The sequence below is a fragment of the Rissa tridactyla genome, chromosome 10, assembly GCF_028500815.1.
Source record: "Rissa tridactyla isolate bRisTri1 chromosome 10, bRisTri1.patW.cur.20221130, whole genome shotgun sequence".
Classification (NCBI taxonomy): domain Eukaryota; kingdom Metazoa; phylum Chordata; class Aves; order Charadriiformes; family Laridae; genus Rissa; species Rissa tridactyla.
Window position 1 is genome coordinate 10,652,139 of NC_071475.1, and position 14,018 is coordinate 10,666,156.

Sequence of the window (14,018 nt, forward strand, 5' to 3'; positions counted from 1 at the left end):
TGTTTATTTACGTGGTCCTAAATACAAGCGTTCGAGAAATGCTGGTCACTTTACTAGGCTGCTATGGCATTGCCACAAATGTTAAAAGCGATCCCACAAACCACTTAATTTAGGGTTTCAGGAGACCAGAGAGGCTGAAGGACTACTGCCTTCTTCAGGTGATGAAGTTTCAGTCCTTGCTTTCATGGCATGGGTTTTGCTGTGATGATGTCCTCGGTTTTGAACACGTTTGCTTAGAAGCTGTGTTGAGGAGCAAACAGGCAAGAAGGTCCTCCCTAACCCGACCTCTCTCAAACAGGACACTGAAGGCATCTTGACCTTCAAAGGGGACAAACAGGACATCCCAGATGCAGGGCTGCTGCCATGGCTCTCCAGCTGTTGCAATCCTCAGAACAGGGTAGACCAGTCCTAATTATTACCACGTGTCACCATACAATAACAGTGGCAGGAGACTGGGGCGGCTCTAAAGGAGGCTCTGCACCAAAAAAACCCACCCCAAAGAGCAATCAGGAGAACCCCTAGCCTTTAAAGAGGCCAAATGAAAGAGAAACGAGAAGAAAACAGATGCAGGGAGGCAAAGGGACTGCCCTGAGGTTACACAGTAGCTGAGTAACAGAATGAGGATTTGAAGAAAGGTATCCCAAAGCCCAGCTCAGCCTTTATCTAACAGACTAATGCCATATATAAGTGACACTCTCTTGGACAATTCCCCTCTGAGCCTGGAATTATTTTCCATCATAATATACAATTATTCGCCATCTGGTTCCCCAATTGGCCATTGCTATAATGTAATCCAGCCCTGCCCTGGCTGTCAAGGAGTTTGGACAGCCCTTGGCTTGACACAAATCCATATAGCAATACGTGTCACTCAGGAGCGCAGGACCATGACTATTCCCCACTCCCTCATTGATTTTATAACCATCCTCCAGCCCCAAGGCCAGTAGATGGGGGTCTCTTTTCACATGCCTTTAACAGCAAGGTCAGATTTCAAAAATAGATGGGGGAAAACGGCTGTAAGAAGGTTCATTTTCAATGCCTGTAATTGCCAGCCCAATTTTAGCTGAGACTTCAGTGAGCAAGGGTGGGGGGGGAGGGGCAGGCCTAGAAGCCAGGGCAGTGACTGCTCTCGTGGCCACGTGTTGAAGATGAAGATGGAAGGTTTTCCTAGATTTATCCCAAGTGGCAAGAAGGTCACTAGCACGAGGTTAAGTAGATGGATGTAATTCAGATAATGGAATCTGAGACTTCTAGGTTTTAGATGCAAATAAGTTTAAACAGACTAGCGGGTGCAGCTCCAGGGAGGGAATGAAACTGATATTCTTCAATTAGAGTTTGCACTGGGACCAATCATTTTAACCAACGAGACAGATTCAGCCTCTTATGTAGCTCTCCAAAAGGCTACTGGCTTATCTAAACACTGCATTTGGTCCAGCAGATTCAGGTGGTGGCTTTTGTTGTCCTGACAAACGTCAGAATAATAAAAGGTTGTAGCAGATGTCCAAACCGGGTGGCAATTACCATAGAGCAGGAATAGGTCACTATCTCTATGGCTAGTAAAGGACAACTTCTGCCTTCAGTGCCCATGGGCAGAATTTAGCCCCCAATTCAGATAGGAGCTCGAGTCTTTTGCTGCACAGACATAGACTTATGAATGTGATAAAAATCACAAGCTCGGTCATGAATAGAGCAGTGAACCCTCATTAGACACAGCAAAAACACTAGAATTTACTGTCACAGAGATACAAGTCTGAAATCCTGATGAAAACAGAGATCAAGAGTGACGATAGTCAGATGAGCATTAACTGTGCTAAGCAAATCTTTAGACTGTAAACTTAGATTAAAGCAGATTAAAAAAAAAGTAAGCAACACACAGGAACTGTCATCTTTAACTCTTCAGAGCCAGAGCAAGAAATGAAAACTGATACAGTTCGTTCAACGCACACATAACCTCCAGAGGCTAAAGACTAACAAAAACATTTCACATGGAGATTTGAGAATTAAGATACCAACACACCTCTTCCCTCAAACCAACCCCTTTAAAAATTTATATTAACCAAAGATGCCCCCAAATATACACACACTATGATTGAATAGCCTGCAGACAGCCACAATATTGTACATAATTACTTGCGATGACTGAAAGGTGTTTAAAAAAAGCTGAGAGAAAGAAGGGTGCAATTAGGCAGAGGGAAAGGAAGGATCCAAATGCGTACAACACGATGTTCAAACCGAGGGAGGCAATTAGCTGGGTGTGGACGCAGCACGAGTGAAGAAAGCGATGCCTGCGCCTGTGCCCTTACCCAGCACCGCCGTGACTTCCCACAAGAGATCCATCACCCCCGCGATGTGTCCCAACAGCCAGAGGATGCAAAAGCAGGTCTCTGCAGCGCAGAAAGCTTAGCAGCTTTTCAGCCTTGGAGGTTTTTTTTGGGGGAGCAGAGGCTGCACAAAGGTGGCCTGAGCTCCTGGGATGGGCTGGGGAGGGGAGGGGTTGTTGGCCACAACTTGTTACACGACACAGGCTGAGCAGCACGGGAGGAACTAGGTCAGGCAATTCAACAGCTTGCTCTGTTGGCATGGCTGCGCTGGGTAATTATACTAAGGAGGCAAACAATGGCAGCAAACGAATAACCCTCCAACTTTAAAGTGCCCATACCGGTTACCGGCATTCACACCTACATCTTAATCCCTGTGGTGTCACCTGCTGTTCACGCTGCCCTAGCGATACACCAGACACCCCATCCCATTCCCTTCTACATCGGGAACTCCAAACTTTATTGAGCATCTCAACTGGGACCAATTTCCCAAAGACAGAAACACCGGGCTGAGAAAAAGCACAGCAAAGCAAGTGTCCGCCTGCAGTGCATTAGGCGGGGGAAAATAAGGCACTAAACTAGAAGGAGATGCAGAATACGAGCTCTTATAAGAGCAAATTAAAGGCTGGTCCTTCTGACCTTCCTCAAAAGGGCACTTCAGATTTGCACTCATGCTGCGTCTACCCCATGGGGAGCACAGCCTGGATGGCTCAGGAGGCCTCACAGCATGTAGATGGTCCATGACATCTTTCATTTCATCCACTAAGCCCCACAGCCCTTCCTACCGACATGAGAGCGCCTGACCTGAGGCCAAACACAGCTCAGTGCCTATGCACTGGACACCATGGTTCTCTCCTGGCTGCTTCCCACCTCAGCAGCTCAGACCAACCCAGCCAAAAGAAAAGCTGGTAGTGCCTCATGGTGAACAAAACCTTCAGGTTTCTCTGTTAAGCCCTTTATTTTGCTGTCTCTGCCACCCACCCTCACCCATCGCCTTTACTCGCATTTTGTGCTTTAGCCAACACTTAGATGAAACTCCAGGGACAGCAGGAGCTACTGAGACTTGTCTACACTGTTCTGTGTAACAGGAGCACATTTAGTTCTGCTCTTCTTGCATTAATATAAGACTAACAGCAGAGAATGGGGGAAGGACATAAAGGACTTCCCTGTTTGCAAGGCAGGGTATATGGCAAGCGTCACTAGATCCAACATATAATCACAGCCTTTCGCTTTCCTACCGCAGCACCACGGTGAGATACCCAACACATACCAACAACAGAACTAACTGAGCTGTCGCAGCATCCTGTGGTCAGGAGATCAAAGGTGCAAACCTCTCCATTGCAATTAACACTTGTAGTTAGACCCAGGAGGAGATGACTGCGTCAAAAGATGCAAGGTATGAAACTGGCTGCAAACCAATTAAACCTCCTATGCAATGGGCCAGCCCAGCTAGGACGCAACCTACACCTCCCCTGGCAAGGGCCTCAACAGGTCCCTGGGGCACCATCAGCCTTTACAGCAGGTAGCCTTGGACCAGACTCAACTGCTCTCAGAGGTGCTCTGTAGAGTCCCTTGACTATACCCACACCATGGCCAAGTCCATCCCCAAGCCACCAGCACAGCCCCATGCGAACAGGGCGGCCCCACGGAGATCTGCCAGCTTACATCAGCATGGGGGTCCTACCTCCTCCTCCTGGCGCATTTTGCTCACAGGCATAACCATGCTCCATCCTTCTCATCTGCTGACATGATGCTGGGGGATTTGGGCCAGGGAGGTGGCTGCCAGCACCCATGGAAGACAGCAGCCCTGAAGGTGCAGAAGGCCAGCTGGTCCTCCTGATCCTATTCCTGGGTTTTGCACGTGCTGTCTTTGGAAGCAGAACAGCAAAGACAGGCAACGGCTAGAGCACAGTTTAACAACCTTGGCTAGGATCAGACTACACAGTGTTACAAGGCTACATGGGAACGCTCCCCTTTCCCTAGAGATGGGGGAGAATTAGGAAATATCTGTCATGAAACTTTCGAGAGCTCTCTGATATATGACCGCTTTGCTCTGCACAAGCTGGAAGCCAGCCAGGCTTTATGCTCACACCAGGGGTCTGTTTCAACAGCTCTTCTTGGTAAGCACTGGTCTTCAGGCTGCCAAGTGCTCGCAAGCATTGCCGTTCATGAAGCTATCATGGTCACAGACTCCTCCGAAAACTTCCATTTCCTTTAACATTGTTCTTTTTCTAAAGCAATTCTTGCAAGTCCTTGAAACAAATGGGAAATTAAATAAATAACACCACCACCACCCCCCTGACACCCAAATATAGAGAGAACAAGGGGAACACTGCCAACTTGACCAAGATCTTAGTTTACAGAACATATTTTAAGGACTGGCAAAGAGTCAACCGTATGGCTGCAGAGCTATATGGAGGTTAGCTCTAATGCATAATAAACTTGACAGTGCTTCACTAGCCAAGCAGGGTGTTATTTTTCCAAACTTGGCTGTTTTGAAGAAGAAAAGACTAATTTATCTTTCCAAATTTATCATCAACATGTGTGTGACCAGTTCCGACCCACCTCCTTAAAAGTATCCCAACTATGGTCATGGGCTGTGAAATAACACACTGAACATGTTACAAAGCTCCCCTGTGCAAACACATCAATTCTGAGATACCCATTTCACCTGAAACTAAGTGCTAGGTTTCCACTATTTTAAATTCCAGCTGTACAGTAGATTTTAGAGATGGCTATAAATCTAAACCCAGCTTCTTACATTCAGTGACAGCAAAGAAAGCTTTTAAATTGAAGTTGTCACCAGTGAAAGTTTTCAGGCAGCAGTTCTCAAAGCCTTGAAAAGAGAGGCACGTAAGAAGACAGAGCCCAGACATACAAAAAGCCTCCTTCCAACTTCCTTCCAATACTTAAAACTTATAACCAAGTCAACTGGGAAGCCCTTCCACAGACCTGGAGATCTAAGTTTTACCAGCTCCTACCTCCTGCTCGGCGGCCCAGGCTGTTCCCGGCAGTGGATGTGGCTTCTCCAAGCTCCAGCCCAAAGAGCACGGATGCTGGAGAGCAGGAGCCAGGCAGCTGGTTGGACCACACAGGACTGAGAGGGCCTGGGGACTGCAGCATCAGACCGGGGGGGAGTAAAAAATGGGCAGCTCAACATGAAAGGAGGGTATGGTGAGAGCACTGGCAGCATTTGTGGTATCGGGTGAAGGCCAAGGTTTGTGCATGCACCATCAGCGAGGAAACACCGGGTGCTCTTACAAGCGTAACAGCAAATGTTGCATTATATGCAAGAAGACAGGGGGAGGGCAAGCAAATGCTCAATGGCAAATCCAACACAGAAGGTTTATTCCCCAGGCCTGTAAAGCCGTGTTACGTTACACACTGCAGAAGGAAGAGGCCGGTGCTGATGCGGTGGTGGGTTAAGATGGGGATAAGACGGGGTGCAGTGGACAGAAGCAGCCATGGATGCCTTGTGCTCAGTGCACAGTGACTCTTTGCTCTGGGTGCAGAACTGTAATGCTGCTAAAACATGATTCGCAAAAGTAAAAATAAGGTCTCAGCCCTCTTGTGCTTTGGGCAAAGGGGAATCCCCCCCAGCTCCCCACCTGCTTGCGGGGGATGAGGGCAAGGCAGAGCCGGGGACTGCACCGAGAACAACACAGGTCATAGAGGATGCACAAACCTGGCGTGTGGCAGCAAAGGTCCCAGAGGCACAAAGGAGCTTTGACTGTATAGAAGAACACGGAGGTGGGGGAGTAGAAAGAGATACATTTTTGGCAGCAGAGATTTTATTGTCTGTTCACCCCTCCCTTGCCAAAATGTCTACAGAAATTGCAAAATGCACAAGCCCCAGATTCCCCCAACTCTTGGCAGAAGAAAGTGGTGCCCGATTTGCAGAAAGGAGCAGAGAGATTTGCAGGAAGGAATGTGGAGTTGAAAGGTGAGGAAGAGCAGGGCAGCTGTGTACTACAGAGCACAAGCCACACTTGCTGTTTTCAGAACTTTTATGCAGGTTTTTATTCCATTATTTATTATTCAGAAGCCATACTTTGTAATATATTATAGAATTAATAATTAATATATTTAATATGTTATATTATTTATTCTGAATTTTTATTCAGTTGGGAGCAAAAACCTCTCTGGAGTCATTTGGGACAAGACGGCCAACACACTCTGCCCAGCAGCTCCATCCTAAACCCAGAGATGACGGACTTCACTAGGGAGGTACCGTTCTCTGAATAGATACAGCCATTTCCAGGATTTCACACACAGGATTGCCCGCAGATCTCTCAAAGATTACTGTAAATACATTTATGATGCATCCCCTGAACCTGGTAAGCCACAGATAAATCCCCTCCAGAGGAGGGACTGGCACGAAGCTTGCCAACGCGCCGGCTGTATTTGCCCAAGCCTTCGGCTGGCTCTTGTGGTGCATCCCTACATGCTGGCAGGAGCACAGACATGCAGCATCTTCCATGCAGGGCAACATCACCCACTCACCCTCTGCTCAGGAAAGCATCATTTTCCTTTAAAGCGCAGATACCTACACACTGCTGTGCTGTCAACACGTGCCAGTGCTCAGGAACGTCAAAAGAACACAAACACAAACTCCTTCAAGCATCAGGTCTCTGCACCACCCCAGGATTTGTGCTTTTCACACACTGTGTCCCCTATGGGGAACAAGGTACCGTGAAAACTTTGGAAACAGCTTTGTGAAAGCAAAAAACACAACTGGCTTTTAAGCAATCTTATCCAGGCAGGTCTTCTCACACCCCAGGTATTGCAGCATTTATCCTCTGAGCCACATTCCCAAGCCCACACAGAGCAGAAGCTTCACGTGAAGATCCAGGTTAGGATACGGCCCCACTGTAGGGCATCCTCCAGCACACCCTGTGCATTGAGGAGCATCCCCGAGCTCTGGGCTGGGGGTAGGTTGCTGCTTTCTGTGGCACTGGCATTTCCTCACTCCGTGAATGCAGCAAGGAAAAAAAAAAAGAAAAATAAAGAAAAACTAAGCTGAGGCAGGTTTAACCTCCTGGAGCTGGACTAACAACTGAGAAATGCCAGGGAACATTCCTTGCTGTCAGTGAGCATCAGCCACTTTGCTTCACCGGAGCTGGGGATCTGCTGGTATTCACTTCACACACGAAACCTAACGACTGACCATAAGTTTACCAAGTAGGGTAATTTATTTTTTAAAAGACTTAATTTGAAGGTTAAAAGCCACTGGACCAAAGTCACCTTGAAAGTAAATAACCTGGCTTCTACTGAAGCCGGGCTGTGAAGCCACCCAAGCACAGAAAGTGCTGCAGGCAGAGCGGCAGCTCTCACCTTTCCTTATGTGTGGAATTGCTGGGTGCTGCCCGCAGAGATCCTGCTCTCAGGAGGAAGCGATGCTCCTGTCCCTCCGCTGCCCACAGAAACTGCACATGACAAAAAAACCCCTCTCTGCTTCTGGCAGTTCTGCTTGCAGGAACAGGGAAGCCGGCACTTTGAGTTGGTGCTAATTAAATCACACACCTTGCAAGCCATGGGGGGGGATGGAAATATGAACCAGCCTTCGTTCAAACCTCTCCCAGCTCCCAAAGCCCTGAACTCAACTAGATGATGGACAGTCTGCTTATTGCAGCACTCCGTGCATCACCAGCGCTTCTCGTGCTATCAGCACTTCATGTCAGTAATATGAAGTTATGCTGCTTGGATAATAATATTTATCCAGGCCAGCAGTGACTCCTTATTGGTTTGATGACATGTGTGTCTATGATCAGTGAGGGAGGGTTTTTTATGCTTCTCTCTTTGCTTTCTCTTATGCTTTATGCATATACATAAACACATATACTTGCACCAATGTTTTGATGTTGACAGCATTTGTTTCAATAGCAGTGGCATTTTTCACATTCCATCTAAAACCAAACCCATTTTCCAATTCCAAAATTATTTGCGCTTTGTTTAAAGCGCTCCATTTTTCCCTGAAAGGATGACAAGTTGCCAAGACCCTTCATTTCAAGTGGCAGATGTGCCAAATGGAGATTTGCTTTTTATTAATCTTAACCAGCGAGGCCCCAAGTTCTTCAAACATCTTTAAAACTTTATCATGCTGTAAAAAGGCCCCAATTTCCTCTACTTTTCCAGAAAGCAATTCCTGTACAAAGCGCAGTCACAACTTTGCCATTAACCACTTTCACATCAGGTTTCTGATCCCACCATAAAATAACAAATACTGGATACCGAATAAGAATCTCTGAAATATGAAGCATACTAAAGGTAAAAAACTTTGGCTGGCTACACTGAGCACCACCACCAGCTAATGATACAGGATTGTTTTCCAAGAAAAGGTTGTAAGAACCGAGTGACCCCTTTAGACTGATTGAACCTCAAGTTAAAAAAAAAAAAAAAGCCAGAGGCCTGAGTTTGACATTAACCGGAAAATCCCAGAAACATCAGGTATTGCTAAAGAGAAGTTCATTGAACTGCAGCTGCTAATAGGCCATGACAAAGGTGGCTGCCACACCACCCTTTTTTCAGTCCAAGATGAATCTGTAGCAGATCAACCTTATTTATTTATTTAAGGTTTTGGCTACCATATCATGAAGTAACTTTTAAAGGTATGTTCTACCAATTCACACATTTCAAGAAAACAGTGGAAGCTTCTTAGGCAGAGAGTAAATATTAAAAGTATTTTAATAACTTGTTTTGATTACTACTTCATAGCGTTTATTACTTTACTACTACACTGCATTAAGGCAGGAAATCAGGGAACAAGGAACCAAGTCCACAGTGTAGGACTTTCCTCAGAAAGCTTTTGTTCTTGAGACAAGTTTGACTTGAAATCAGTAAGAAGTTGCTTGCCTTAAGTGTTTACTATGCAGTGTATAGAAGGATACGCCACTGAGACAGAGCCTACCTGTGAAGTTACAACCCAAATTTCAAACAACTTAAAAGCTTTTGAGTACTTAAGACTTATTCTAGTGCAGTGAGCACGCAGCGGGGCTGCAAAAACAGGACAAAGAAACCATCATCATCCTTATCCGTTTGCTTGGAGCATCAGCATTTAAGTGAAGGAGGAGAGAAAGCACGTTGAGTTTTTAATACTTCAATAAGATCTAAAAATTAGACACAGCCCCTAGTGAGTTCGCAGGACTGTGTAGGTGGCAGAGGAGCAATACATGGGAGAGGCACAATAAGGAGCTCCAAAGGAAGGCTGGGGCTTACCTGGTGCACACAGGACTTGGCATTCAGAAAGAACAGCTCGACTGTAGTTTTGTCTTTGAGAAAGGAAATGCTTTCAATGTAGAATCTGAAAATTAAAAAAAAAACACAACCAAACCCAAACAGTTACTTTCTTGAATAGGTGTCATCTTCCTCCCAAATCATTTTATTTCCTCAATGTTTTGTTCTCTAGTAATAAAATAGCACAGAGGAACTATGAGCTACTGCACTTAATTTCCTGCCCATTAGGAGGGCCAACAGCACAGCCGACAGCACACAAGGAATAGCAAACTCCTTGCTCACTAGATCGTAGATATCTGATGACTTTTCATCTCACTTGAAAACCCTGTCGAACGTTAAAGCAGCAAAGCCCATCCCTCCTATGCAGATAGAAACACAGTGGAAAAGGTGACTCCAAACAGTGTCTTGCAGGTCGGAACGCTGGCCCAGCGCTAATGATCATCCTAATGATGATGAGAGGCCTAGAACAAATGGTTTACATGGAAGGGCTGCAAGCTGGCTCAGCCTTGCAGGCACCACTGTATGGAGCTTTCTCTGCCTTCCTCCCCAGCCTCTTCTTCCCCGAGTGCATCACAGAGGCACTACCAACAAAAGCAATCCCATTACTGGTTACTCTGGCCCAGCTAAGGCCAGCAGATGGGTCCCAGTTTGTTCTAGAACTACACCAAACATCACATATGCTGCTGTCACTCTGAAAAATTGCACACAACCCATTCGTGCGCTTCCGACTCACTCGGGGCATCAAACCAAACAGCGCCAAGATGCATTAAATGGTGCGGAGAAAACACATCTATAATTTGAGGAGCGTAGAACTGCCAAGTCAGTTTGAAAAGAGACAAATTTGTGTGAAGGTGGTCCTGTCAATCCTTTTTTAGCTGGATCTGAAAGCAGGATACCTGTGCTCCAGTTCCTTACGGAGGATGAATGTGTTGGGTCCAGACTCTCCTACCCGATGCTAGACAGCAGGTACGGTTTTTTTCCCAGCCAAGAAAAGACTTGGGCCACCACCACCACCACTGCCCCAGCAGTGCAGGCCACACCGGGGCTTCTCAGTATCTTGCCTTTGCTAGCAGTAGGGTTGGATGGCCAACACAGGGCACGCAGCCCACTACGTTTATCAGAACCAGGCCAATCCCTCCCACAGTCCCATGGTGCTCCTAAGGCTCCTCACAGCCTCAAGCTCCAGCCACTGATCTCTTGGTGAAGATGATTTGCAAGACACTGGAAGGAGTCCCCAGGAGCAGCACGGAGCGCATGGCAGGAAGCAGTAAAGCTAGCACCTGCCGCACGTGTAAGGAACGTACGCAGTATTTAGGTTGTGACTTGAGACAAGCAACACATTAAACAGTAATTGTTTTAATATTTCACATTCCTACAGCATGTTCCATCAAATTAATTTTATAGTACTCCCCAGAACGCCTCTGCAGGATAAGGAGATAATTTACCCACGTTACAGGCATGCAGCCTGTCCAAGGGGCAGACCCAAGCCCAGCAACCTGCCCCAGACATTTGAAAGGCTATTTCACATTTCCATGAGTCACCTTTCACCGAGAACTGCAGGAACCACAGGTATTTCCACCCTCTCTTGATCACACCCGATATAATTTACTTTTTTTTTTTCCCCAACAGCTTTGCTAAACTTCACTTTAAGTATACTTGAGTGTTTCTCTCCAAAAATGCAGAGCACCAGAGGGCAGGAGCCTCACTCTTCATCCTTTCCCAACCTGCTGCCAGACCAGCCCTTCACAGTGTAGACCTTCCTCAGCCTGCTGAAGCCTTCCTCCCTCCGCTGTACCAAAACGGTGATTTTTTCCTCAACTAATGACCTCATTTGCACTTGCAGTTTCTTTCAACTAAGAGCCAGACGTGGCTGACATCCTCACAAGCAGGATAATACCTCCAGCTCTGCAGAGAGGTAGCCCCAGTCACTGGTGGTACAGAGTACGGATTTAGGGAGAGGTGGGGCAGCACTGGGGAGGTGCTGCCCTGCCCTAGCCAGGGGTGCGTGCTCTATTTCTTCCGTGGTACAAGCTGTACGCCTTTATCGCCACAGTACAGATGGGGAACACTGGACCACAGAGATAAGGATGCTCAGGGGATGGCAGGCATGTTAGCGAACACCATAAAGTACATATTCTGCTTTTATTTCTGATGCTGTCAGCATCTTTGAAACTAGAAAAACACTTTTGTTAAGTCCTAAATCTGCATGTCCTATGTCTATAAATCCTAAACCAGCTACATGTACTATATGAAAACTCACCTGACTGGCTTGATTTTATGCCAGCTGAAGAAAAATAATTAAAGCCTGAAAGGATTTATCGTGTGTGTCCTTACTGAACGACAAAAGCTCAGGGCTGGGGAGCTGTGAACAAAAGGAGGGTCATAACAGGTATCTGGAGATGCCCCCATTTCCAGTATTGCTACTGGAAACTGTCTGGCACAGCGCTGAAAGATACTGAGAACTGATGCTGTTGCACATTTGCCACTTGCTATGAGAAGAGCGGCTCAGTGCCCTGCCTCCTTATACTTGCCCAGCCTCTCCATGCCACTTGCCCCACGCCCAACTACGCTTTTCCGTTCAAGCCACAGGCACACACAGCTACAGCTCTGTATTTGTCTGCTCTCAAGGGAGTTTAATTAAGGAATAGGCTATGACAAGGCAAATGTGTTCACACAAGATAAGTGTCTGAACAAACCACCCAAGGCATAGGCCGTGGCAAGGCCACCAAGGCATAGGAGCAAAGGCCTGGGGTCGCTTACTTATCCAAAAAGTTGTAACCAAGTAGAGTGCTGCAGGTTTTGAGGTGGCTTTTCTGTTAGAATAGTTATTTTCTACAGATGAGACGGTTTCTGTATTGCTAGTTATTTCTGTATCCTGCTCCACACTCACTGCCCACCTCCTTGGCTCCTAATTGCTTGGTTTGGATCTCATGACCCTGGAGTAGTCAGGCTTAAAAACAGCTTCTAGAAGTTGATCTTTCCAAGCCCACTCCTCACACATGAGCTCTTGCCCAGGTCTCTGAACAGCCTGTCCTGTAGAGGACCATCTTGCAACAGAGAGGGCCAAAGTGACCATCACGAGCCAACAGCATTAATCCCAACCAAAGAAATGCTCAAGGCATATGATCACCTTCACAGCTTTCTTGGGCACTCATAGATTTTTAGCCTCCCAGATCCTCATCAAAAACAGTGAATATATTGAAGAGCCCATCGTCCCTTTTAAAATGGATTTTTTCGCAGCTCTGAACTCCATCACAAATAAGCACATATTCAACAAAAACAAAGTGCCACTTGTTTGAATGGTTCCCTCAATGACCAGGGTGCAGAGGACGTGGCAAGATGATGGTGCCAACCGACCCAACTACACCAGAGGCTCTGCCTTGGAAGCACTTCAAATAATTAAGCACACAAGGCATAAATTGACTGAGATATGAAGAGCGAATGAGGTCAGTTTGCTCTCGTTCTCCTCATAGACTGCAAGGAAAACAAAAACTCCAACAATATTAAGAATATGATGCTTAGTCTTTTCTGCCAGCACAGCTCTGTCTCGTAGGACATGGTTTTTTTCAGGCCCTTAACCAGCAGAGCTTTGCCAGCAAAAGCCCTAAAGTAATGCAATTACATTGGCCAAAATCATCACTTTGCCAGGGATTTTATTCTCTCCTGGGGACTGGCTTAAGCTGTGTGAGCAAAGAAGCCATCAGCAATCCCTTTCAAGTACAGACAACCCTTAAGTAAACATAAGACGAAAAAGTACAATTGCTTAAACAAACCGTATTAAAATTTAGCACTATTAAAGACAAGGCAGGCAAAGGAGATCTTTAAAATATGGAGTTTTAAAGAAAAAAAACCCAAACCACAAATTAGGAACAATGTCCTAGTAACAGTTTAAAAAGTAGCAGGTTCCAAACGACTTTTTTTTGGTAGTTAGATACAAAAGAGAGCAGCACTTATCCAGCACCTAATCTCCTTCTAAAAATAATACATCGCTTTGACATTTATTTCCTTTATCAAATCGGTAATCAGTTCTTTTAAACAAAAACCTCTGGTGATAAACAAACCCAAGTGGCAATGTTTTCTTTGTGGAAACAATTACTCACCTAACGGCAAAGTACAAAGTTGCCGGGCCCGGTTTCTTGGGCAAGTCATGGTCCAGGACTCGGTGATCCAGCTGCAGCCAGACGCTCTGACCTCTGTGGAAACAGGTTGGGGAGGTGGTTAAAAACCGGGATGGGAAATACAGAAACAGGCTCTTTTCAGTGCTTGTGTTCACACCAAGTGTTACTTTAAAAAGTGCCAGATTCAGCTCTGAGGCAGGCAAACATCTCAACCAATTATTTCCTTTTTTCTTAACTCTGAGATTTTGATGCAATTCACTTTTGGACATTAGGGAACACTTTGCAATTACATTTTCAGCTGCAGCACAAAAGTCACAGCACACAGAAAAAATAAATATTGAAATACTCTCCT

The 14,018-nt window shown here is 46.1% G+C and overlaps 1 protein-coding gene across 5 annotated transcripts in view; it reads right to left on the reverse strand.

Moving 5' to 3' along the window:
• The window catches only part of FRMD4B (FERM domain containing 4B), a 135,957-nt gene that overhangs the window by 46,550 nt on the left and 75,389 nt on the right, over nt 1-14,018 (reverse strand). For all 5 annotated transcript variants that reach the window (XM_054216189.1, XM_054216191.1, XM_054216188.1 and 2 more), the window contains 2 exons: nt 13,649-13,741; nt 9,531-9,615 (listed from right to left, as the gene is read on the reverse strand). In XM_054216189.1, the coding sequence (XP_054072164.1) occupies nt 9,531-9,615; nt 13,649-13,741 (178 nt within the window). Of the gene's footprint in view, nt 1-9,530; nt 9,616-13,648; nt 13,742-14,018 lie in introns of those variants that run through there.